Source organism: Hippichthys cyanospilos, chromosome 22 (assembly GCF_059441005.1).
Source record: "Hippichthys cyanospilos isolate Australia breed blue-spotted pipefish chromosome 22, RoL_Hcya_1.0, whole genome shotgun sequence".
NCBI classification, from domain to species: Eukaryota; Metazoa; Chordata; class Actinopteri; order Syngnathiformes; family Syngnathidae; genus Hippichthys; species Hippichthys cyanospilos.
Genome location: NC_142390.1, coordinates 9,445,903 through 9,472,401, shown reverse-complemented (window position 1 = coordinate 9,472,401; position 26,499 = coordinate 9,445,903). Strand labels below are relative to the sequence as shown.

The window sequence follows — 26,499 nt, the reverse complement described above, 5'->3', positions numbered from 1 at the left end:
TAGTGCTACGTGCAGGTTGTGAGGCGCTTTAAGTCACTCTTACGCTGACACGTTGAAAGGTTGTTGTTGTGTGTACCCATATTTGTTGGCATCTGAGGCTTCACAATCTTTTGTTTAGTTCGTTTTTTATAAACACAAAACGCCAGTATGTTAGGAACGGCAAGCCGGGTCTTCAGGAAATTTTCCACCTCTTCTGTGAGTAAAACAATCCAACTGCTTTGCTGGATTAACACTGCTACACTGCTTCATTGCCTGAAGGGAATTTAGCATGTATTGACGATTTTCCATAAATCGACCTTTTACGGTATCGCCTTTACGTTGCATTCAGTGCAAAACGCAGAGGAGTTGCATCAGCGCGGATTTTTTTCCCCCTTCTTCTCTCGATGGTCGAGATGCGAACGTACAAGACTTGGAAACAAACAAACAAACCAAAAAAGAGATCGTGCCAGCACTGATGATTTGGTTTGCTTGAATTGGTGATTTTACTGAAATTACGACACAATAGTTTTAATGAGGAATGTTTCACTTGCATTGCTATATGATACCGGCTGCCTCGTGCACTTGACAGAGCCAACTCGTATCCGCAAGGGAAACCCGAAGACCGTTTTCCCTTTACACGTGTCTGGGACAGATGGGGAGGGTGTAGGCGTCATCATCATTCAGCCAGTAGCATTTCTCGCCTCTGCTTGTGGCCAATGGCAAATGCATCACGTTAAATAGACTCAAAGACGCAACGTTGCTGCTTCTTGGAAACTAGAGTGTGGAACTGACTGACAAACGCAACTGCATTCAATCTTCACTCCTTTCTCTATAAGTGGAAGACAAATATGGTATCATATAATTAATAATGAAGAATAAAATGTAATACTGAACTTTTTACCTGAAAATAATACAAAGAAGTCATGTTAAATCAAAAATCTTTACATTCTGATTAATACGATCAATTTGTGGAAAAGGAATTTAGCATGAAACTCCACCCGATTTTATACAATATTTAAACTGAATTTGACATTTCTGTTTTTCGAGGGCAGTGACTACGACTAATCACAGCACCTGTTTGTCAATGTTAATTTGGTAATGTGATGTTTGCGAGGAGAGTCATTGGTTTCTCCGTGCCCTTTCCTATATAGTAAGAGGCCCAACTGAGCCAGTACAAATTTCATTTCATTTAATTTCATTGCTTTTTAAACCTCCCACTAAAAATTATTTTTTCCCCCCCAAAAAAACTTAAAACGTGTTGCATATATTACTGGTTTATGAGTCTAGCATACTTGGAAAATTAGTTTAAAAATTTCCACTTCCATTTCGGAAGGATGGTGTAGCGGTGACATACACATTGTTCTGTCTGTCTGTGAAATCTGGTAAAAGTGTGTCTAAGTTGTTTTCTTTGCACTTATCTTCAGCATTTTATATAGTGCTGCCTTGTAAGCGTTTAGCTTGTTAGCACCTTCGGTTGCGCTATTTATTTCCCTTAGCATATGCAAACGTTTTGCATTGATAAAAACTCATTTGCATCTAACATTTTGTGTTGACATTGTATATTTAGAATATTTGAGAGCTTTTTTGATATTTAATATTTGTGGTTAATGAAGATCAATCGTTGCTAGAGCCGTCAAAATTATGATTAATCAGCAACTAATCTATTAAAATGTATCGACAAATTAACCCTTGTACAGTATTTTGTCCAATCCTTTGTGCTTTACTGCAAAGGTGTTTCACATAAAAGAAAAAGCAATAAAAGAAGACACTAGGGAGCTGAAATTTCACCCAATGGTGACAAGATGTCTAAATTCAACATGTATCCCTTGGCTAACATACTGTGAGAATGTTGTGTAAGAAAATCATCAAAGTACTACTAATCAGTAGCACAGTCATTGTCAAATTGTTTGTTGATGTTTGTGATAACGAAAACCTAACAATAATTGGTTAGTAAACATAATTGGACGATAATAAAAGCTTTTGCAATACATTTATGCAAATCTAAATTTTGTCTGATTATTCAATGGAATAACAATAATTATAACAATAATGATAATAAAGCCCCAATCATGGATTTTTTTCCAATAACACTGCGCCCTTTCTGGATGTGTGCTAGATTCACATCTATTAGGAATGGCTTGAACAAGATATAAAGCCACAATAATGTCAGTGGTTGAATATTCACTTTGATTTTATACTGCAGAAAAACATAACATGCAAAACACAAAATGAATAGACACTTAATATACCTAGAGTATTACCGTATTTTCCGGGCTATAAGCCACACCGGTATATAAGCCGCAGCATATGCATATATATATATATATATATATATATATATATATATATATATGTATATATATATATATATATATATATATGTATATATATGTATATATATGTATATATATGTATATATATGTATATATATATATATATATATATGTATATATATGTATATATATATATATATATATATGTATATATATATATATATATATATATGTATATATATATATATATATATATATATATATATGTATATATATATATATATATATATATATGTATATATATATATATATATATATATATGTATATATATATATATATATATATGTATATATATATATATATATATATATGTATATATATATATGTATATATATATATATATGTATATATATATATATGTATATATATATATATATGTATATATATATATATATATATATATATATATATATGTATATATATATATATATGTATATGTATATATATAAATAAAACAACAAAGGTGGTACTGCACTTTTGAAGGGGGGCTTATTCAATTTAGACATTTTTAAAAAATATTTTTAATAATATATTTTTAAACGCTTTTTGAGCACAGCCATTGATTCACATCTTTGCAGTTCTGTTTCAAAGTTGTTCCATAAACTGACTCCTTGAGCAGATACACACATTTGCTTTACTGGTGGGAAAAAAAAGCAGCAGATACGCCGCACTAGACTATAAACCGCAGGGCTCAAATCATGAAGAAAAAGTCGCGGCTTATAGTCTGAAAAATATGATAGTTAAAATCTCTCATAATATACAGTAATAAATGTACAGGTTGACAGCAAGTCGCAAAACAGCTGTGCCCCTGTCATAGTCTGTAGAGATGCACTGAAAGAAAATGTTTAGCTAAAATCAAAAACAGAACTTCATAGGTCTGTAAATGGTTGATGAAATGGAAATAAACCCCCCAATCCCAGTGCTCATACGAAACATTGGTGTTACAATATTTAAGGGAAAAAAATTCTGAAAGTCAGTACTTTTACTCATCAAGTGGAATGACCTTAAACTAAAGTAAACTAACATGCCCAAAATTATCCAAAAATAAATATTATGGCTCCCTTGAAGTTGTAAATGATGCCTACATGGCCAGAAATGTAAAATAAAAATGTACAAAAACAACACATTTTTGCATACCAGCAATACACCAGCGCCCTCCAAGATCAAACCAAGCAAAGCACAAATGAATGAACATTTACGTTTAATAGGCATTTTTACGGTATGATTTATTATTCAATTTGAGAAAAGGGTCACATGAAGGGTCACACCGTTCATGTTCTGATGTGCTTGTGTATTTAAGTACAATCCTATATGTACAATAATTAAGAACACACTTTAATGCGTAAAACTGATTTATTTTTCCAATCTCTTTCCAGTATCACTTCCAGAACAAGCTCAGGCTCGCTATAATTGGTCAGAGCTTGTTTGGCAAGGAGGTGTACAGCAATCTGAGAAAACAGGGTCACAAAGTGGTAGGTGTGTTCACGGTACCTGATCAAAATGGCAAGGCTGACCCTCTTGGTAAGTATTTATTTATTTGCTTTTATATTGATTGTATATGCGAGAAGAAAAGGCCTATTCAAGGTAGTTTATTATTTATATATATATATATATATATATATATATATATATATATATATATATATATATATATATATATATATATATATATATATTAAAATTAAAAAATTTAGATTAATTAAATTAAAAATTAGTATTAGATTAGATTAATTAGATTAAGATTAGATTAGTATTAGTATTAGATTAATTAAAAATTAGTAACATAATCTACTGTACAGTTAAATTAAATAACATAAATATACAAAGGAAAAATGACACTTACCTTTGGGGCGACGTGACTTGAGCTGGGTGGAGGCGGAGGGGAGCAGAGACCAACCCGCAGAATGTATTTATTTATTTTCTTAAACTAGAACTTTTCTCAAACGAGAACATATCACTGGCGATTTCCTTCTCTTTAATCCATAATAGAAGAAGCCTCTCCATTTTGTTGTTGACCGAGGTCCGTCCCCTGGCAAGGAAATTCTTGCCCTTAGAAGATTGCCGAGCAGTTACGGCCAAGCAAGGTTCACAAGCAAGGTTAACTATGCGTGCGCCTCCTTCGTATTTTTTTTATTATCTCCTGCTTCGTTTCTGTTCTCATCATCCTCTTAGTTCTTCCTTTACCGCCACTAGCAATGTTAGAAGCCATGTCTAACAGATAAAGTTTGCCATTTAGTGGAGTCTGCAAATTGGAGAGTTTTGAGAGTATAGATGAATGAAAAACCTGAGAATTAATAATAAGAAATTATAAACTGTGGGAGGAGGGATTTTGCAGCTTTAAAACATATCCTAAATGAAAAACAAAACAATTGGAAAAAAACACCCAAAAAAATACCATCAATGATAATATATAAAATTAAAATACATGTATAACATTAGAGCAGTGGGTCTTAACCTGGGTTGGATCAAACCCTAGGGGTTCGGTGAGATGGTCTTAGGGGTTCGGTGGAGCCTCTGCCGCAGAGGTCCACTGCTGAGTCTAGTAAGGGTTCGGTGAAGGAGCAAATGATACTGTTAGGGTTCGGTGCCTCCAAAAAGGTTAAGAACCACTGCGTTAGAGGTACTGTAAATGGAAAACATAGTATGATAATGAAACAACAAAAGAAAAAAGTCAAACAAAAAAACATTCACATTGAAGAATAAACACTGTAAAAGAACATGAAAAACTTCCAATAGCATTTTCACTTGTTCAAAAATTGACGTTTTTAGCATTTAACTGACCGTAGAATTACAGTGGATCCCCGCCATACGAAATCGGGGGTCCACTGTACTTTCAAATTAACATTCAGTAGTTGTATCATTGTATCCCTCTGCACACAGCACTCGTTCTGTGTATTATTTGTAATAATTCATTTAAGTCTTCGGCAAATTCTGCCATGTTAAAATATAGATTACGCTGGAACTGCAGGGAGGGTACTCCCACCGTAGTCTGTGTATGTTTTGGTATTCTATTTGTTGAGGTCATGTCATATTGACAGGGGTCAAGAAGGACTTTTGTGGCTGTGGTCAGGCCATGTTTGACGCTGACCAACATGCCTCAACCCCAATTGTTGGTAAAGGAAAGATAAGCATCGCGATAGCGGAAAATTGCGACTGAGCAATTACAGGTTTAACAATTAACCAAAGTTGTAATAGTTCAGCATAGCTAAAAATACAAATATTGGATACTGTGGTATTTTGTGAATGAACCTTCTTGGGTGAATCGCCATGTCTGAGTTACGAAGACTTTGCGCATCCCTGGCCTAAATAATGTGGGTTTTCTCTCAATCTATAAAAGAAGAATAATAATGTGGTAAAATGACTTTGATATGTGGAACTTTGACACTAAATGTGTTTGATATTTGACATTTTTTCAGCCTTGGCAGCCGAGAAGGATGGCACACCAGTGTTCAAGTTCCCTCGGTGGCGAGTTAAAGGAAAGCCCATCCCAGAAATAGTGGAGGCGTACATGGCAGTGAATGCGGAGATCAACGTTATGCCATTTTGCTCTCAGTTCATCCCAATGAACATCATTGATCATCCCAAGCACGGCTCCATCATTTACCACCCCTCCATCCTTCCCCTGCACAGAGGAGCCTCAGCCATCAACTGGTAAGGAGTTACATATTTCTCAAGCTTTTTCCACCCTCATTTCTTAACCTCCATATTGGGGGGGGGGGGGGGTCGTTTTATAACAGCATAACTCAAAACAGACTAATTTTTTCCACATAATCTGTGTACTTTTTAAAATTGTCTACCAACTGCAACATCCTCTCTTTAACAGCATTCTGTCTCCCATTGTTGAATCGATAAATGAATTTAGTGAACATTGCACTCACTGCAACTAAAGAATATATACAATCATAATATTATGAATACAATCATGTATACCTTATATCAAACACAAACTTTTATACAAGATCTTTATGCCGTCCTCACTCTGAAGCGTTGGGTTTTTCGCCAGCTAGGCAGCTGGATAACGATGTTTCAAACAACCACACTTGTCTTTCCTTTTGCTCTGCTTTATTTGAACAATGGCCCTTGACCATTACCCTCTTTAGGTCGCCGTAAAACTAGAAAAATAAAACACGTAATCCGCTAATGATACATAGCACCTCTCGAGCAAACAAACAAGTTGCACAACGAAAAAAATACTCTTATTTCCAATGTCACTAACGATAAACAAAACAGATGAACAGTGTCATAATTTTGACAACTGGTGTACTCACGGACAATTCTCGTCCAAGGCAAATTAAAATAAGATGAGCAATCCTCCAACATTAACCTGTCGTCTTTGCGTGCTGCCACATTGGATAACTCAAGTCTACTGATAAAAACAATATTTCGAAGTAACCAGAAGAGGGTGCTCTAGGTCTATGTACAAATCTCAAAACACAAAGGTGGTACAGTAATCCCTCGCGGTATCCTGGTTCATCTTTCACAGGTTCGCTGCTTCACGGACTTTTTTTACAGTGTGGAATTTTTTTTACAGCTCATTGTGCTTTTAATCCTGATTGGCTCAGGGACTTTACTGTTGTCGCGAAACAAAATATTGATGCTGTACCATATTGGTTTTTCACTTGTCAATTTAACAAGAGGATCCAAAAGCTTGCTTTCATCTCTCCTGTGTCTGAGTGTGCTCAGCTCAGCACACAGGTTGCAAACGTGCTAGTAAGCACATTGATTGACAGCTTGGTCTCTGGGAGCCGATCACGTGACTCGTAGGCGTGCCAAGAGCAAACGCACACACCCGGTCTGTGTGCCAACATAGAGAGCAACGGAGAAATGAACAGCTTTGGAAATCTGACTTTTACCTAGGTTTCTTTTGTAATAAATTGAAATTTCAAGTGTATTGTCATGATATAAGAGGCTTCATTTTAATTCGATGTCCGGGCATATCCGTTTATAAAAATCTTGCTCACAAAAAGAAAGAGCTTGCTAACTACTCAAACAATGTGCGGGTTCAGAACAAAGAGGCATTGCTGGGACTGTGAAATACGCGAGTGACAATGTTTCCAACTTTGTATACTATATTAAAATGATTGTTTTAAACAAATTTGGGGCTTTGAAACAGGTTTTGATTTTGGTTTCATTCTGTAGTTTAGTATTGCATTGTAAAATAATCAAAAAAATAAAGCTGGCTACTTCACGGATTTCACTTTGCACGTGTTATTTTTGGAACGTAACCCACTCTCTTTGAGAACAGCCATTGATTTACATCTTTGCAGTTCTATTTAATAGTTGTTCCATAAACCGACTCCTTGAGCAGATACACACGTTTGCTTGACCGGTGGGAACAAAAAAAACAACAGATAAACCGCAATGGACTATAAGCCGCAGGGCTCAAATCATGAGGAAAAAGTTGCGGCTTATAGTCCGAAAAATACGGTAGGTAGGTACCTACCCACCTACCTCCCTCCCTACCCTCCCCCCCCTCTAATTTTATGTTTCTAATTCTATGTAGTATGCATCCGTTTCAGAGCAAAAATGCACTTTTCTCAAGCATTGCCTAAATGCATCTTCTTTGCCAACAGAGGTCATTAGCTGTTAAAGAAGCTTCCCAAAATTGTCCAAGAAATTGGCCTTAAATGGCAACAAAAGCTTCATTTGAGCATTACTAAAAATGCACATACATTATCCTTAGGATTGAAGCCTGATGGACTGTAATGCATTAACAATATAGACAGCAAACTCAATCAAGTTTGGTGGGTTGCTCAAAGTCATATGTAGGTGTCAAACTCCAGGCCTGGAGGGCCGGTATCCTGCAACCTTCTCTTGCAAACACACCTGATTCAAATGATTAGGAACACGTTCAAGCTCCTGCAGAGTTTGCTAATATGCTAATAATCTGAATCAGGTACGTTTGTTTGAGAACACCGTAAAAAATGTCGGATACCGGCGCGGGGACTGGGGTTCGACACCTAAGTCATAACTGTCAAACTCCAGTCCTGGAGGGCCGGTATCCTGCATGTTTTTGAAACTTCTCTCGCAAACACACCTGATTCAAATGATTATGAAAATGTTCAAGCTCCTGCAGAGTTTGAATCATCTGAATCAGGTGTGTTGGTTGAGGAAACCGGAAAACATGCAGGATACCAGACTGGAGTTCAGGGTTAGTCATTAAAATGATTAGTTATCATAATCGATAACGGAATCAATAAACAAACAAATCTTTAAACTAGAGTCGGAATTTTTTTTTACCAATTCAGATATCCTTTTTCAAAAAAATCATTTTCAGTATACAATTACCGTAATTTCCGCACTAAAAGGCGCATCCAAAAGCCTGATTTTTTTTTTTTTTTTAAAAGCTGACGGCGCGCCCTATAATCCCGTGCGTCTTATATATGGATCATATCATGTGCTGACTGCATAAACTATAGTTTATGCCTAAAAAATCCAGTTCAAACCGGCCTGACCCGAGGGTATTAAAGCCGACTCGGCTAAGCGCGATTAATTAACTTGATTTGCAGGCCCAACCCGATTTTTTTTTCTTTTTTTTAGGACTTAACAGTGTGTGGAACCCCACTCATGTTTGTTGTTTGAACTTTTGTTTATTCGTAACTTCTTTGTGCTCCATATTGAAATAGCGGGTCAAAAACATAGTGCATGCAAAAGAAAAAAATTAAAAGATAGTGGCGCCACATGTTCACCTGCGCTTGGCTCCCTACTCATACCGTTGCATGTTTTTCATTTAAATGTTCTTGACTTTCGTTTAATCATAACTTCTTTGTGCTCCATATCGAAATAGCGGGTTGAAAATATTTAATGCCGCGGAAAGAAATAAAAAGACGGCGGCGCCAGGCCTTCACCTGCGCTTGGCTCCTCACTATACCGTTGCATGTTTGTTGTTTAAATTGCATTTGCATTTCTTTAAATTGCATTTTACTTACTAATTACAAAGATTGAGGGTTTAGCGCAAATGTGGTTGGACAATATTTTTTCCCTGATAGTCACGAGGATAAGAATGCTAATTGCAAACAAAACATTTTGTCATAATTAACCGAGGAGTCAACGGACATCTGGGTATTCCAAACACAGACCTACAAATTCCTTCACCAATCAATTTGATTATGTCATGTATTTATATAATTGCGTACTTGTGTCATCAGGACCTTGATCCACGGCGATAAGAAAGCTGGCTTTACAATATTTTGGGCGGATGATGGTCTGGATACCGGACCAATCCTGCTGCAACGGGAGTGTTCTGTTGAACCCAACGACACAGTGGACACACTCTACAACCGTTTCCTCTTCCCAGAAGGCATCAAGGCAATGGTAAAAGGCTGAAAGGTCATTGTATTCTTTCTGTTCCTGCTGTCATAACTCTTGATTCCCAAACAGGTGCTGGGCACATTATATTTTAGAGGAACGCTTGAGATCTTTTTGTGGATGACAAAAAACAACTTACAAAGAAAGTACAACTTACAGACACTCGTGTGCCAGATTTCACAGAGAGAAAGAAAAATGTGTGTGTCACCGCCACACCATCCTTCCTCACTACAAATTGTAATATCAACAGCGGCCAGAGGCGGCGCCAAAAACAAATATCAAGCCAAGCAAAAGCACAAATGAATGAACTGTTAAAGGGAGGTTTAGGGGCATTACGGTAAATGCAGCAATACACACGTCCGAAGGAATGCCACCCCTTATGTAATATGATATGATAATAATATGAATGATAACTAGAGCTATGATAATATATAAACTATAATGTTGGTCGTTAAGCACACATTTATTTACAAGTTTTTGAAATTTCTAATTTATTTTTTTCATTTTTAATGAAAAATGGTCTACAGTTTACATATTGTCACTTTAAAGGATAAACTAAATCAGTGGTCCCCAATCCCCGGTACCGGTCCGCGTGGGCTGCACCCGAAATAATGTTTTGGAGCTCGGCCATTCGCGTCTCTCCATTCACGTCCATCGCGTTGCCCGACGTGCATTCGTGCACAGTCACGTGAACTCCATTGACTACAATACAAAACGCTCCGCTTTTTTGCCTCGTTCGCGTTTGATGTACGCATACCATTTAACTGAATCGCGTGAAGTTATTTTTTTTTAACTTTTTCCGCGCTTTGCGTCGTGACAGCCAATCAACTTTGGGAACATTCAACGGCTCACGCAGGGGGCAGGAATGAATCATGGCGGCCGCTTTGCGTTCACTAAGAGCGATCCAACACGGCCAGCTGAGTTTTCAATACAAAACAGAACCAAGCAAGAGCACTCACCTGGCTTGTAGAAAGGCGGAAGCGAGAACTTGGGACAACTGGTAGGTGCAGCGTTTGCTTCACTTAACAGCTGTTCAACCGTAGTTACTGTGCTAAGCTAACGATAGCGCAGGATTGTCAGCACAATATTTAGCACGGTCTCGGCCACTTGATTGCGACATTGAAACTTTTATTTTTAGGCAGGCGGGTATTGCCGCAAAGAATAAAGGTGCTGTCGGTGAAATTATTGGCTCTGTCACATCACAGAAAAGTGAAAGTTCTCGGCAATGGTCTTCTTTGCGGATCTACCGTAAAGTGCACAGCAAGCCCCCCCCCCCCCCAAAAAAAAAAAAAGGTTGAGAGGAAAATGACATGGAATACACAGTACTAAGCTTGAGCACTGAAACGTTGCATTTCAGAAAGATTCGGTCAGAAATTGTGACATTAGTGGATATTTATTAACTAAAGACCCCAATTTTGTGATGCAATAAAAACTTGCACTTAGGAGGCTCAGGACTATTTCCATGACTTCCAGAAAAGCAGGCAATAATTAACTAAAAAAAAAAAAAAATCCCAGGGATTAAAGGTAAAGTGGCATAGAAAATAAAATGATTATATATTGTTAGAGTATTTAATCATAATGTGTTTTCCGAAATAGGTAGAGTCAGTCCAGCTTGTTGCTGATGGCAAGGCACTGCGAATTCCACAATCAGAAGAGGGTGCAAGCTATGAAGGCATTCAGAAGAAATCCAATGCCAAGGTGAGGTCAAAACGAGATTACTTATCCGTAATGTGAAAGGAGTTTTGGAACAAAACATACAGTGATTCTTCCTACTTTGCTGTTAATGGGGGGTGTCAACCCCCCGCGAAGTCTGAAATCCGCAAAGTAGGGTATCAGTCCCTAGATTTCTATGTACGCCCCAATATAGCCGCAGTAACCATAAACAATACTTTTTTTTTGTATGTTTTGCATATTTTATTCCCTTTCTCCTATTATTTAACATTACATTGTCCTTATTAACATTATTATATTTTCATTAAATAACTAATATTACTTAGTTTGTTGAGAATTTGTTCTCAGGACTGGTTATCTGCCTTGATTGACCACCACCAAGACTCCGGTGAGAGAGTACGAGAGTTATTGTATATTCATTAAATAACTAATATTACTTAGTTTGTTGAGAATTCGTTCTCAAGACTGGTTATCTGCACCAAGACTCAGGTGAAAGAGTACGCAAGCCACCACGTTGAACTTCACATTTATTTTGGCTATTGTATCATGTAGTATCTGTTGAATAAATCAACAACAATGTTAAAGTCAGTAAACTAACATATAAACACTTGCCGAACTTTAATCTATGAATTTACTGTATTTTTAGCCCACCTTAGCGGTTGAGCAACAACTAACAACAACTACTAACTATAAAGTGCAACCTCCACACAAACGAACACATAAACAGAATAAACACTCATCGCTTACTAAACATAGGCAGTAGCGTGCGTTATCACCATAAATGATAATAAACTATCAATATGATCTTACGTTGTCATTCACTACGTCATCGTAACGAGCCGAATGACGCACAGAGAACGTAACACAGGAAACGGAAAAGCAATGCGACCCGACAAATTAAAAGCATACATTTAAAAAAAAGATAAAACTCGTCACGAACTTTCAAAATAAGATAAAAACGTCACGAACTCTAACGCTTGAAGAATTTTTAACATAGTTATGAACTAATATTACTTAGTTATTTGATGAATACAGTACTGTATAATGTACTTTTTTGCTTTTTTCAATTTTTTTCCATTTTTGCGGATTTTTGAAATTACTTTTTATTTTGAAATGTTTTTAATTTTTCCAAGAAAAACCCGCCAAGTACTGAGACCGCGAAATAGGAGGGATCACTGTGTATATATATATATATATATATATATATATATATATACTGCGAAGTGGGGGGGGGAATCACTGTGTATATATATATATATATATATATATATATATATATATATATATATATACTGCGAAGTAGGGGGGGGGATCACTGTGTGTGTATATATATATATATATATATATATATATATATATATATATATATATACTGCGAAGTAGGGGGGAGATCACTGTGTGTGTATATATATATATATATATATATATATATATATATATATATATATATTAATGGGGGCTGTCAACCCCCCGCGAAGTCTGAAACCCGCGAAAAAGGGTATCAGTTCCTAGATTTCTATGTACGCCCCAATATAGCCACAGTAACCATAACCAATCCTTTTTTTTTTTGCCTATTTTATTTCCTTTCTCCTATTATTTAACATTACATTATCCTTATTAACATTATTGTATATTCATTAAATAACTAATATTACTTAGTTTGTTGAGAATTTGTTCTCAGGACTGGTTATCTGCACCAAGACTCCGGTGAAAGACTACGCAAGTCATCACGTTGAACTTCACATTTATTTTGGCTCATGTATGGTGTATCATAGTATTTGTTGAATAATAAATCAACAACAATCTTAAAGTCAGTAAACTAATATAAAAACACTTGCCGAACTTTAATCTATGAACGTCACTGTAACGAATCGAATGACACACAGAGAACAGGAAACGGAAATGCAACGCGACCCGACAAATTAAAAGCATACATTTCAAAATAAAATAACAAACGTCACAAACTCTAATGCTTGAAGAATTCTTAACATAGTTATTTACTAATATTACTTAGTTATATAATGAACACAGTACTGTATAATGTACTTTTTTGCTTTTTTCCATTTTTGTGCATTTTTTAAATTATTTTTTATTTTTAATTTTTTTTATCATTTTTCCTGAAAAACCCCGCGAAGTACTGAGGCCGCAAAGTAGGAGGGATCACTTTATATGTATCCTCAAAGTTGTTTAAAGGGAAGTCGACCTGATACGTTCAATAATGTTTTATAGAGCATATGGAATATGAATGAATGCAGTAAAATTCATCACAGTTTCCTCATTGCTTAAGGAACAACCAATGATGGTTCAGATTGTGACTGTCACATGACCAAACTCAGAAAGCAGGTGAGCAAAGATTGCTCGTTCCAAGGGCCGAGGCCATTGAGTGTTTTTGGTATTCCGAAAATTTGAATTCACTAGAGTATTCAGATAAAAATAAGATATTTTTTCGCTTGATGAAAAACAAGTAAAAACTCAGAAAGCAAGTAATACATTTCCAATTAATTGTGAATGTGCAATCTTTATACATTTTTAGTCAACATTTTTATCACTTGAATTTAAACTGCACTTATTTCTTCTCTAGAAACATTAGCGTCTCCCCATAAATTTTGGCCAAGACAAATTTTCCCGCTACAGCAGCACATTTGAGTTAGCCTGGTTTCTAAAAATGTGATCATTAGGAACGGCAACTTTGTCAGACTGTCAGCCTCAAAGTGTGCAGAGCTTTTGACGTCGATCACGCCAGCCTATAAGGAATTTCAACTGCTTATGAGGACACTTTTTTCTTCTCCAGAAACATTAGACCTTAGAAAAATGTCCCCCCATAAATTTTGGCCAACGAGACAAATTTTCCGGTTGCAGCAGAACATTTGAGTTGGTTATGGTTATAATAGCTACCCGCAAACGCGGAATCCGATTAAACATTTGCAAGAATCCTAGCTACTTAGAGACTTTGAGACTCTCTTTTTGTCTCTCCATTAGATCAATCTGGCTCAGCCAGCTGAGGTAATTCACAACTGGATACGTGGCCATGACAAAATCCCTGGTGCTTGGACCGTTATTGATGGCAAGGTGGGTTTCTTCGAGCACTTGAAATCATACACATTTATGAGATACTGACATATACTATTATTTATTGGCAACATTATTTTGCTGCTCCACTCATGTGCATTAAAAAAGGATTTAAATATTTCACTTGGTTGACCACCCAACCATTTGGATAATGTTAAAGTTTTTTCAATGTTGATTCAATGTAATGTAGTTTCTTCAAGTAAAATAAGACATATTAAACCCCCTTAGCTGGGTTTGCTTTCCTGTTACACTTACATTAGTGTGTTGTGTTTCAATTGCAATGTAACTGTAGAACCATAGACATGGTGATAACTTTAAGTGTAAAAAAATAAATAAATAAATAATTAGTATGAGTGCAGAGAGAGGTAAACCAGTGCCTGATGAATGACGGACCAGAAAAAGAATTGTCAAATGACGCCCTCTAGTGGTGGCAGAAGGTTGGGCAAAAATACACTGACTGACTGATGGACCGATGATTACAATTTTGTCTTCTTTGAAAAAAAATGACAGCCCGACCATGACGGAAAGGGGGCAGGGCTCTGTCAAATAACGGACCAGCAAAAAAATGAAAGTGTCCCACCTCTGCCATTTATGGACACTTCATTTGCTAAACACTTGATAAAAAACTTGACAGATATCTGGAATAATGTCTGGCCTCTTAAAAATGTAAAAATATGCCTTTGGGATTGAATGAGTTATTGTCTGAGTTATTGTATTTGAAGGTGTTGGAAACACCTTTACCTTCATTGACTTTTGACTAGTCCCGTACCTATAAATAATGGTTATATATAACTCAGAAACGATGATTTTAGTTTGTAATCTGACTATGACAAACTGAAAAAAATGATATAGTATTCACAAATACCTGCAATTCACAAAATGCTCCGAAAAAGGCCTGTTTTGATTCTTTAATAAAAATGATCAAAAGCACATTTTGTTGAAAATTACGATTAAATGAAACATTTCTCTCCTATCAGTGCGTTACCTTATACGGTTCATCAATGTTACAAGGGTCAGTACCATCTGGCCAACCACTGGACATCGAAGGAGCATCCAGTCAGAGCCTGGTGACAAAAAATGGACTTGTCCTACACGGAACTGATGGCAAAGCAGTGAGGAACCGCATGTTGTCACAATATATGAACTAAAAACTTTTTACGCTGCCTATTGTTGACGGTGCTGCCCCCACACTCAGGTTCTTGTGAAGAATCTGCAGTTTGAAGATGGAAAAATGATACCTGCCTCCAAGTACTTTTCCACTGGGGAAACACAAAGTGTGGAATTAAGTGACAATGAGAAAGAAATAGTGAAGGAGATGAGGGTAAGTAGTTGTTCAAATACGTTTGCACCATTTGTTATTTTGATGATGTTGACCCATGGATGTCCGGGGCTTTTTCACTAACCTGGCCCAAAGAATCATAAACACACACACACACACACACACACACATATATATATATATATATATATATATATATATATATATATATATATATTCCAAGGCTGGGGGGAAGCCACGGGCTGGAGCCATGGCACTCCGATCCCCGGCTACAGAAGCTAGCTCTTAGGACATGGAATATCACCTCTCTGGCAGGAAGGAGCCTGAACTGGTGTGTGAGGCTGAGAAGTTCCGACTAGATATAGTTGGACTCGCCTCCACACGGAGCTTGGGCTCTGGTACCAGTCCTCTCGGAGGGGTTGGACTCCTTTCCACTCTGGAGTTGCCCGCGTTGAGAGGCGCAGAGCAGGGGTGGCCATACGTATTGCCCCCTAGCTCAGCGCCTGTAAAATGGAGTTTACCCCTGTGGACGAGAGGGTAGTCTCCCTCCGCCTTCGGGTGTTTGGTGCTTATGCACCAGACACATCGGAGTACCCACCCTTTTTGGAGTCCTTGGAGGGTTGGAGCGCGCTCCCCCTGGGAACTCCCTCGTTCTGCTGGGGGACTTCAATGCTCATGTGGGCAATGACAGTGAGACCTGGAGGGGTGTGATTGGGAGGAACGGCCCCCTCGATCTGAACCAGATTAGTTTTTTATTATTGGACTTCTGCGCTCGTCACGGATTGTCAATAACGAACACCATGTACAAACATAGGGGTGTCCACATGTGCACTTGGCACCAGGACACCCTAGGCCACAGTTAGGTGATCAAGCCCTGTGATCATATCACTGGACTTGCGTCCGCATGTTCTGGACACTCGGGTGAAGAGGGGGGCAGAGCTGTAAAGTGATCACCACCTGGTGGTGTGTTGGCTCCAGTGGTGGGGAAGGATGCAGGTCAGACCTGGCAGGCCCAAACATATCATGAGGGTCTGCTGGGAGCGTCTGGGAAACCGAGATTCAACATCCACCTCCGGCAGAATTTCTCCCATGTCCCGGGGGAGGCGGGAAACATTGAGTCCGAGTGGACCATGTTTTGCGCCTCCATAGTTGAGGCGGCTGATCGGAGTTGCGCTCGTAATGTGGTCAGTGCCTGTTGTGGCGGTCCTCGAACCCGCTGGTGGACACCAGCGGTAAGGGATGCCATCAAGAGGAAGAAGGAGTCCTATCAGGCATGTTTGGCCTGTGGGACTCCAGAGGCAGCTGACTGGTACCGACTGGCCAAGCGGTGTGCGACTTCGGCGCTCGCCAAGGAAAAAACCCGGGTGTGAGAGGAGTTTGGTGAGGCTATGGAAAACGACTTTCGGACGGCTTCGAGGAAATTCTGGTCCACCATCCGGCGTCTCAGGAGGGGAAAGCAGTGCACCATCAACATTGTGTATAGTGGGGATGGGGCGCTGCTGACCACGACTCAGGGCGTTGTGAACCAGTGGGCAGAATAATTCAAAGACCTCCTCAATTCCAACAACACGTTTTCCCCTGAGGAAGAAGAGTCTGGAGGCTCCGAGGTGGGATCTCCCATCTCTGGGGCTTAAGTCATCGAGGTGGTCAAAACATTCCTTGGTGGCAAGGCCCCAGGGGTGATGAGATCCTAAAGTTTCTAAAGGCTCTGGATGTTGTAGGGCTGGCCTGGCTGACAGGCCGCGTGGACATCGGGGACAGCACGCCTGAATTGGCAGACTGGGGTGGTGGTCCCCTTTTTAAGAAGGAGGATCGGAGGGTGTGTTCCAACTACAGAGGGCTCACACTCCTCAGCCTCCCCGGTAAAGTCTATTCAGGGGTGCTGGAGAGGAGGGTCCGTCTGGAAGTCAAACTTCGGATTCAGGTGGAGCAATGTGGTTTTCGTCCCGGCCGTGGAACAGTGGACCAGCTCTGCACCGGCAGGATCCTCGGGGGTGCATGGAAGTTTGCCCATCCACTCTACATGTGTTTTGTGGACTTGGAGAAGGCGTTCGACCGTGTCGCTCGGGGAGTTCTGTGGAGGGTGCTTCGGGAGTATGGGGTACCGCACACCCTGATACGGGCTGTTCGGTCCCTGTACCACCGATGTCAGTGTTTGGTCCACATTGCCAGCAGTAAGTCAAATCCGTTTCCAGTGGGGGTTGGACTCCGCCAAGGCTGCCCTGTATCACCAATTCTGTTCATTACTTTTCTGGACAAAATTTCTAGGCGCAGCCAAAGCATTGAGGAAGTCCGGTTTGTGAGTCTTAGCATTACATCTCTGCTATTTGCAGACGATGTGGTGATGTTGAATTCTTCAGACAGTGAACTCCAACGCTCGCTGGAGTGGTTCACAGTCGAGTGTGAAGCGGCATGAAGATCAGCACCTCCACATCTGAGACCATGGTCCTCAGTCGGAAAAGGGTGGAGTGCCCTCTCCTGCCTCAAGTGGAGGAGTACAAGTATCTTGGAGTCTTGTTCATGAGTGAGGGTAGGATCGACAGGCTGATCAGTGCAGCGTCTGCGGTAACGCGGGCTCTGTACTGGTTTGTCGCGGTGAAGAGAGAGCTGAGCCGCTGCTCGTCCGTGTTGAGAGGAGTCACTTGAGGTGGTTCGGGCATCTGGTTCGGATGCCTCCCAGACTCCTTCCTGGTGAGGTGTTTCGGGCATATCTCACTGCCAGGAGGCCCCAGGGACGACCCAGGACACGCTGGAGGCACTATGTCTCTGGCAACGCCTTAGGATCCTCCCGGCGGAGCTGGATGAAGTGGAAGGCTGGATGAGGTTGCAGCCCCCGCGACCCGACCCCAGAAGAAAAGCAGAAGAAATGGATGGATGGATGGATGGATGTTTCATTTGAAGAATTTTAATTTTGTCCGACAGGACTATGCAGATATGTTATGCATTGCATGAAATAAAACGCTTCCCTTCAGCAAAATCAAAGCTTCCGTACAACATTTGGTTCTTGGACCGAAGTCTTTTATCAACTACAAGTCCCGCAACGCATGGAAAGAATGTTGCATTATGGGAGCTAAGCCTCTCAATGAGGGCTTGCAAATGTTACCATTTGTCCGTTAGCGACCCCTGTGTTTTGGGGGTCTTAACACAAAAATTTCTACTGCACCCTGTTTGCAAATTGCTGTTGAAAGGATTCATGCAAAAATTATGCTCATGTTTTCAATATGTCCAAAATTGACAATATTTCCAATTTTGAATGGCGGTAAATGAACGTGACATAAGCAAAATGACACCTAAAGTATATACCTCTCGAGCTCCCGTTTGCAAGCATTTAGAAGGGACGGCGTGGCAGCGTGGCATATTGAAAGTCATCATGTTTTGACAATGTATGCAATATTTTAGCCTCCTTGTGTTTTTTATTTGTTTGTTGTTTTCCTTTGATATCACACATCAAATACATCTAAAAGCCCAAGCTGGGTCAAAAAGTTGGGTTAATAGGCGGTGTGAAATTGTTTTGATTACAGGATATTTGGAAGGGTATTCTCAGCAACATCCCAGTCATCGAGGACACTACAGACTTTTTCAAATCCGGAGCTGCTTCCATGGATGTGGTCAGGTAAGTTGACCACCTCAGCAAAATGGCCAAAATTGCTGTTTGCCAGCAGAGTTACAGCGATCTGTTCATGTTTTTAGATATGTGTTTTGACTTAGTGCGATAGGAAGATCCCGCACAATTTTTTGGAAAGTTGCGTCATTCTGGGAAGCTTTAGCTAGTGACCTCTGCTGGCAGAAACAGGCACTGCAGTTAATTGGGAAAAGCCCTTTCTTTTGAATTGCACTCATGAACGCTGAGACGTTGTCTCAATTTGCATATTCAACTCAGCACGACCATTGTTTTACCCTCGAATGACAAATAAATGACTTCAGTGATAACGAGGAGTATTTATTTTGTCCAGGTTGGTGGAGGAGGTAAAGCAGCGAGCTGGTGTCCTCCTTCAGAATGAGGACATTTACATGGCTACCACCTTCCAGGACTTCATCCAGATGTTTGTCCGTAAATTGAGAGGTGAAGATGAGGAGAATGAACTGGTCATTGACCATGTGAGTTCATATATTTTATTACACTTATACAGGATGCACTTGGTATATATTAAGTCCGAGCAGGTACCTTCATCCCCTCCTGCCTTCCTTCTTATCTTTATTCCCTCTCTTCTTTCCTTCTCTCCTCCTTACATTCCTTCCGTCCTGGCTTGCTCACTGTCTTCCTTCCTTTCCTTCGCCGTACTTTCTTTTTTCCTTCCGATCATGCTTCCATCCTGCCTGCTTCCAAGGCCACCCTAACCAGTCATTCCTTCCCTCGTCCTTCCCTTCCTTTTACACAGTTTTTCTGAGTTTGGTCACGTGACATTAGCAAGCTGAACTGTGATTTGTTAATCGTAAATCAGCTGTTCGATAGCTCAGGAAATCTTGGTCCTTATTTTATTTGATGGATTCCGTACACCGTATCGCCACAGCTGTTTTGTTTGGATTTATAACAGATTAGAAGAATGGTGTGCTTTATCCTACCAGGTTACCAAGGAAATAAACAGCATGACAGTGAAAATGCCTTACCAGTGTTTTATCAATGGCGCATTTGTGGATGCTGAAAACAGCAAGACCTACGACACCATTAGTCCCACTGATGGCTCGGTAAGGGAGCTCATATACTTATACAGTATTGATCAAAACAACAAAGTACTTGATGGACTGTTTGTCAACATTTTTACTAGGTCATATGTAAGGTGTCTTATGCTTCTGTTGGGGATGTGGACCAGGCCGTGGCAGCTGCTAAACAAGCATTTGATCATGGGCCTTGGGGCAAGATGAACCCAAGAGACAGAGGAAATCTACTTTACAAGTGAGTTATCCAAAAACAATAAATTTACGTAAGTAAGATTCAAGATCAATTAAGATTTGCCTCCTTGCCTTGAACCACACTGAAACTATATACTGTGGGCCCCCGTGTTACGACCTTAATCTGTTCAGCAGCTAGGCTCGTAACTCGAATTCACCGTATGACGGGCAATCCAAACCTGTTAATGAATGAATGTGTGCAACGCGTGCAAAAACCTTAGGTAAAAACATCACGACTTTATACACATATTAAAAATTAGTAACATAATCTACTGTACAGTTAAATTAAATAACATAAATATACAAAGGAAAAATGACATTTACCTTTGGGGAGACGTGACTTGAGCTGGTGGTGGGTGGAGGCGGAAGGGAGAAGAGACCAACCCGCAGATTTTTTTTTCTTTTTTCGTAAACGAGAACTTTTTTTAAACAATGGCTTTTTTTTGTTTAAACAAGAACTTATTTTTAAACGAGAACATATCACCGGCGATTTCCTTCTCTTTAATCCATAATAGAAAAAGCCTCTCCATTTTGTTGTTGACCGAGGTCCGTCCCCTGGCAAGGAAAGTCATGCACTTAGAAGACTTGCTTGCTTTAATGGCTTCCTTGTTCTTGAGAATTGTAGTGATTGTCGAGCGCTTACGGCCATACTCACTAGCAAGGTTAACTATGCGTGCGCCTTCTTCTTATTTTTTTATTATCTCCTGCTTCGTTTCTATTGTCATCCTCCTCTTACTTCTTCCTTTACAGCCACTTGCAATTTTAGAAGCCATGTCTAACAGATAAAAGTTTGCAAAGACTTCACACACACGGACCAGCTCGTGCCATCAAGATGCAAGATGAGGGAGTTCGGCCAATAGCATATCGTCATTTCTGTGATTGACGTGACGCCGACCAATAGCATATCGGCATTTCTGTGACATGCGAGGAAAGTTGTTTTTGTTGATGCAGTAAAGCGAAAAAAATAGTGCGGACACACTGACCGGCATGTTGGATGGTTCGGAAGACGAAAGGTTTTTGCATAAGAGGGGGACAAAAAAACGCCGCGGTCCACGTCGTGAGATGAAAAATACGTAAGACAGGGGGTTCGTAAACTGGGGGCCGACTGTATTTGAAAATAGAAAAACACTGTTACTTGAAATGTATGTGCTTTGTGAAAACATGGCTTGTAATTTCTTTTTTTTTTTTAAAGAGGCAAAGTATAATAATAATAAAAATGTTCCTCTTTTTGACTTACCTTATAGACTAGCAGACTTGATGGAGCAACACCAGGAGGAGTTGGCCACTATTGAAACAATTGACTCTGGAGCTGTTTACACGCTGGCGCTGAAAACTCATGTGGGCATGTCCATCCAGACGTTTCGCTACTTTGCAGGCTGGTGTGACAAGATACAGGTAAAATTATAACCATTGGGCTTTCGTCACAGTTGTCTCAAAAACAAATGTGCAAAAGTTGTAAACTTTCACTTGCATTGTTGTTTTGATTTGTACAAACTTATTTGTCCATATTTTTTACTAAAATCAATTACAGTGGGCCCACGTGTTACAAGATTAATGCATTCCGCGGTCGGGCTTGTAAGGCAAATTCACAGTATTTCGGGCAATCCAAACCTATGTTAAATAGCTAATGCGTTTAGAACCTCAGGTAAAAACATCAAAATTGTACATACATATTAAAAATTGGTACCAAAATACTATAGTAAGTGCTACATAAATATAATATTCATGTATACAATCAGAAAACATGAATTAATAAATATAGAAAGGATTTATTTACCTTCAAGTGGCGCTTGTTATGCCCATATTCCCTAGTAAGGGTAGCCTAGGCTACGCTACCTTTGTATTTCTTGATTACCTCCAGCTTCGTTTCCATATAAATCATCTTCTTACTTCTTTAACATCACTAGCAATCTTGGGACCCATGGCTAATCCATTCAAGTTTGAATTAAGCAGTAAAATGCACGATGTATACGGTTTTGTAACCACTCATGATATAACAAAGCTTTACCATTCCGCCATTTTGAAACGGGTGAGGCCGAACAATAGCAGACCAGCATCTCCGTGAAGAGACACCGATCAATAGCAGACCAGCATTGTAATGATGTGTTGCATGGATCCAGTATGACGGCCAACAGAAAATAAGTGCAATTACCTAAAAACGCCTGCAGATGGAGACAAAACAACACAAATACAGCCAATCCCCTACAGTTGTTTTTGTCGCAAAGCCGAAAATACCGTAAAGAGGGGACGAAAAAAAAAAGTATTCCACATCGCAACATGAAAAAAAATGTAAGCCAGGGACGCTGTAACACGGGGTCCACTGTATACCTTTTTTTCCACTTACTCTATAGGTATTAGCACACAAACATTTGCTACACACACATTTGAAAAGTAACCCTCCCAAGCGATCCTATATCTGAAGTATAAAGCGCGAATGATCGATCAACTCTGTTTGCAGGGCAAGACGATTCCCATTAACCAGGCCAGGCCCAATCACAACCTCACCTTTACTAAAAGAGAACCTATCGGGTAAGATTGGGTATTGAAATGACATATTAAAATATACCGTATTTTCCGCACTGTAATGCGCCTTATTTATGGATCATATCATGTGCTGACTGCATAAACTATAGGTTATGCCTAAAAAATCCAGTTCAAACCGGCCTGACCCGAGGGTATTAAAGCCGACTCGGCTAAGCGCGATTAATTAACTTGATTTGCAGGCCCGACCCGATTTTTTTTTCTTTTTCTTTGTGCTCCATATCGAAATAGCGGGTCAAAAATATATAATGCATGCCGAAGAAAAAATTAAAAAGACGGCGGCGCCACACGTTCACCTGCGCTTGGCTCCTCACTTATACCGTTTAAAAGGTATAAGTTATATATCGTTTAAATTTCCCTGACTTTTGTTTATTCGTAACTTCTTTGTACTCCATAAAAAAATAGCGGGTTGAAAATATTTAATGCGTGCCGAGGAAAGAAATAATAAGACGGCGGCACCAGGCCTTCACCTGCGCTTGGCTCCTCACTCATACTGTTGCATGTTTGTTGTTTAAATTTCCCTGACTTTGGTTTATTCATAACTTCTTTGTGCTCCATAACGAAATAGCCGGTCAAAAATATAAAATGAATGCCGAGGGGAAGATCAAAAGGATTGCGGCGCCGCGCATTCACGAGTGCATGGCTTGATCTGGCTTTATTCTGCGCTCTGCGACTCCTGCTTAGTAGTTAAATAGCAATTACCAATAACGCATTCTCTGTTTTATCTGATTTTTTTTATATTGTATAAATTATATTGTATGTATAAAGTTGATTCTATTAATAAAGTTTGATGACTTTGCTGATTGTTTTTAATACATTCCCTTTAGTGAAGCATTATCGAGTGGATGCATAATGCAACCCCAGCTAGTACTATGGTTTCAACTCTATGTGCGCTTTATAATCCGGTGCGCCTTATGTATGACATTTTTTTTTTTTTTTTTTTTAGAAACTTGACCATTCATTGATGGTGCGCTTTATAATCCGGTGCGGCTTATAGTGCGGAAAGTACGGTAATTTATTGACTGTTTGTGTTTATATTTATTTTTCTTATTTCTCATTGTACTTGTCTATAATCAGTGTTTGTGCGATTGTCATCCCTTGGAACTATCCTCTCATGATGTTGGCATGGAAAAGCGCCGCCTGCCTTGCAGCTGGGAACACGCTTGTTCTTAAACCGGCACAGGTGACCATACACAGCATTCATGATGTTAAGAATATAATGTGGAAGCATATGAACAACTAGATTTCATTCTTTAGCTAGACAAAGAAAGTAAGATTCTACCTTATTCTGTTCTTTAGTAATCACTGTTTGAAAATAGGCCATTTGAGTCACACTAAACTGTTTTGGGCTGAAGGAGAAAATGAGCTCTTTGTGAATAGATGTTTTTTTCTGCACAATGTTTTTTCTGCAGTTCTTTGGGTTATGTGGCATCTGAAACAGAACAAAAGTATTTTACATAATGAACAGTCTCGTCCATGGTCCTCAGCTTGCCGCTTCAATATGTACAAAAATGAGCAAAAATGTATTTGATCCATCATATAACAATTACAAATGGTATTCATTTCAAGACAAAACATTAATTAGATGCAAATAAGTATCAATGCAAAGCCTTTGCATATGCTAACATATACCAAAGGGAAATAAATAACTGGCACAAAAAAAATGCTAACGAGCTAAACGCAGACAGGGTAGCGCTATATAACATGCTAACATTAGCTAGCATGTTATCCACCGTCACAAATTGTTGGATCAACAAACAAATTTAAGGCATATTATCATAAATGACAACATTCTTACAATCCAACTTCAAGAAACTTGTGGGTTAGATTTCACAGAGAGAGGTAATATATACAAAAGGTAATATAAACACTTGTGTTCGACACCGAAATGCAAAAGCGGAAGTTGGACCCAAACAGAAACAGGACTCAAAGTGTCAAAAGAATAATAATTTAATAACAAAAGGAGCACATAACACACAAGTGGAACAGAGAAAAGATAAACACACTACGGGTCTAAACTGGAAACCAAGGGCGACAGTGACAAAACTGTACAATGTGAAATATTAAACTACAACGGGCAGAAGGGACAGAACCGACAGAGCGACGACGTCTAACGATAAACTAGAACTAAAAGCTAGAACTAAACTCGAAGGTGACAAAGTGAAAACTGAAGACGGTCCAGAAAAGTACTCACAAAAGTAGCAACGGATGAACACGAAACAGGACGAAGAAAGTACTAGGCGGTGACTCGGAAAAGACTTGGAATAACTGGATTGCTCGGAGATACACGCGGGGGGTCCATACAATAATCCGACGTCGTCGCTCTGTTCCGGCTGCATTAAGTAGCAAGTGGTTACATATTGCTGTCCGGTGTGCAATCGATGGTTCCTCCTCTCTGACAGGCTCTGCAAACCTATAGATTCCACAAAGGGGAGAAAGAACTAAACATAACGAAAGCGGCCATAGGCGGTGCCACAGAACAAAGATCAAGCCAAACAAAGCACAAATGAATGAACGAACTGTTAAAAGATTTTTTTATTCAAATTATTTGATAATATTCCATGTATATATCATGCATCTCTCATATGTGCAGGTAACGCCGTTGACTGCATTAAAATTTGCCGAGTTATCAGTAAAAGCCGGTATTCCAAAAGGAGTAATCAACATATTACCAGGCTCAGGTAACGGATACTTCATAAAACATTTTATCAGATAATCTCAACTCATTCGCTGCCAGCCCAGTTAAAATAGAAGTCTAGAGTCGTCAATGGCAGTGAATGAGTTTGGTAACTGTTTTTTAAATTTGAATCTCATTGAATCGAACAAATTGCTCTTCTCTATAGGAGGAATGGTGGGACAGCGCTTGGCCGATCACCCGGATATTCGAAAGTTGGGTTTCACTGGTTCAACACCAATTGGCAAGCAAATCATGAAAAGGTGTGACCTCATTCAAATGTTCCCCTCTGTTTTTACTTACTGCCACTCGATGCCTGAATATTGTGCTTTCCTCTCTAAGTTGTGCAGTCAGTAATCTAAAAAAAGTTTCTCTGGAGCTTGGAGGGAAGTCTCCTCTTATCATCTTTAGCGATTGTGACATGGACAAAGCCGTTCGCATGGTAAGAGAATTTTGTCATAATTAAGAGTATGAACACTTTTGAAGACTTTTGCTTTATGGGAGTCCAGGCTAAGTCAATCATCGCAGTCATCGAAAGGCTTGCAAATGTTGGCCGCTAGTGCCATCCAGTGGTTTTGGGGTGTCAACACAAATATTTTTACTGCGCCCCATATGTGAGTTGCCAGTGAAAGGATTCATGCAAAAATCGGGGGAAATGCATGATAAAACATGAGGTTTTCAATGTGTTCAAATTTGACATTTCCAATTTTAATGGCAGTAAATGAGCCTGACATGGGTTGGAATGTTGAAAGTG

The 26,499-nt window shown here is 39.3% G+C and overlaps 1 protein-coding gene across 2 annotated transcripts in view; it reads left to right on the top strand.

Annotated features, from left to right (window-relative positions):
- aldh1l2 (aldehyde dehydrogenase 1 family, member L2) overlaps positions 1–26,499 on the top strand; it is a 43,986-nt gene continuing 17,487 nt past the window's right edge. For both annotated transcript variants that reach the window (XM_088406173.1, XM_088406172.1), the window contains exons 1-18: positions 1–195; positions 3,690–3,834; positions 5,730–5,964; positions 9,462–9,627; positions 11,218–11,319; positions 14,272–14,361; positions 15,339–15,473; positions 15,557–15,682; positions 19,162–19,253; positions 19,594–19,738; positions 20,207–20,326; positions 20,407–20,534; positions 21,775–21,925; positions 22,989–23,059; positions 24,149–24,254; positions 25,665–25,752; positions 25,915–26,008; positions 26,088–26,187. In XM_088406173.1, the coding sequence (XP_088262299.1) occupies positions 148–195; positions 3,690–3,834; positions 5,730–5,964; positions 9,462–9,627; positions 11,218–11,319; positions 14,272–14,361; positions 15,339–15,473; positions 15,557–15,682; positions 19,162–19,253; positions 19,594–19,738; positions 20,207–20,326; positions 20,407–20,534; positions 21,775–21,925; positions 22,989–23,059; positions 24,149–24,254; positions 25,665–25,752; positions 25,915–26,008; positions 26,088–26,187 (2,142 nt within the window). In that variant the 5' untranslated portion in view covers positions 1–147. The remainder of the gene's footprint in view (positions 196–3,689; positions 3,835–5,729; positions 5,965–9,461; positions 9,628–11,217; positions 11,320–14,271; positions 14,362–15,338; positions 15,474–15,556; positions 15,683–19,161; positions 19,254–19,593; positions 19,739–20,206; positions 20,327–20,406; positions 20,535–21,774; positions 21,926–22,988; positions 23,060–24,148; positions 24,255–25,664; positions 25,753–25,914; positions 26,009–26,087; positions 26,188–26,499) is intronic.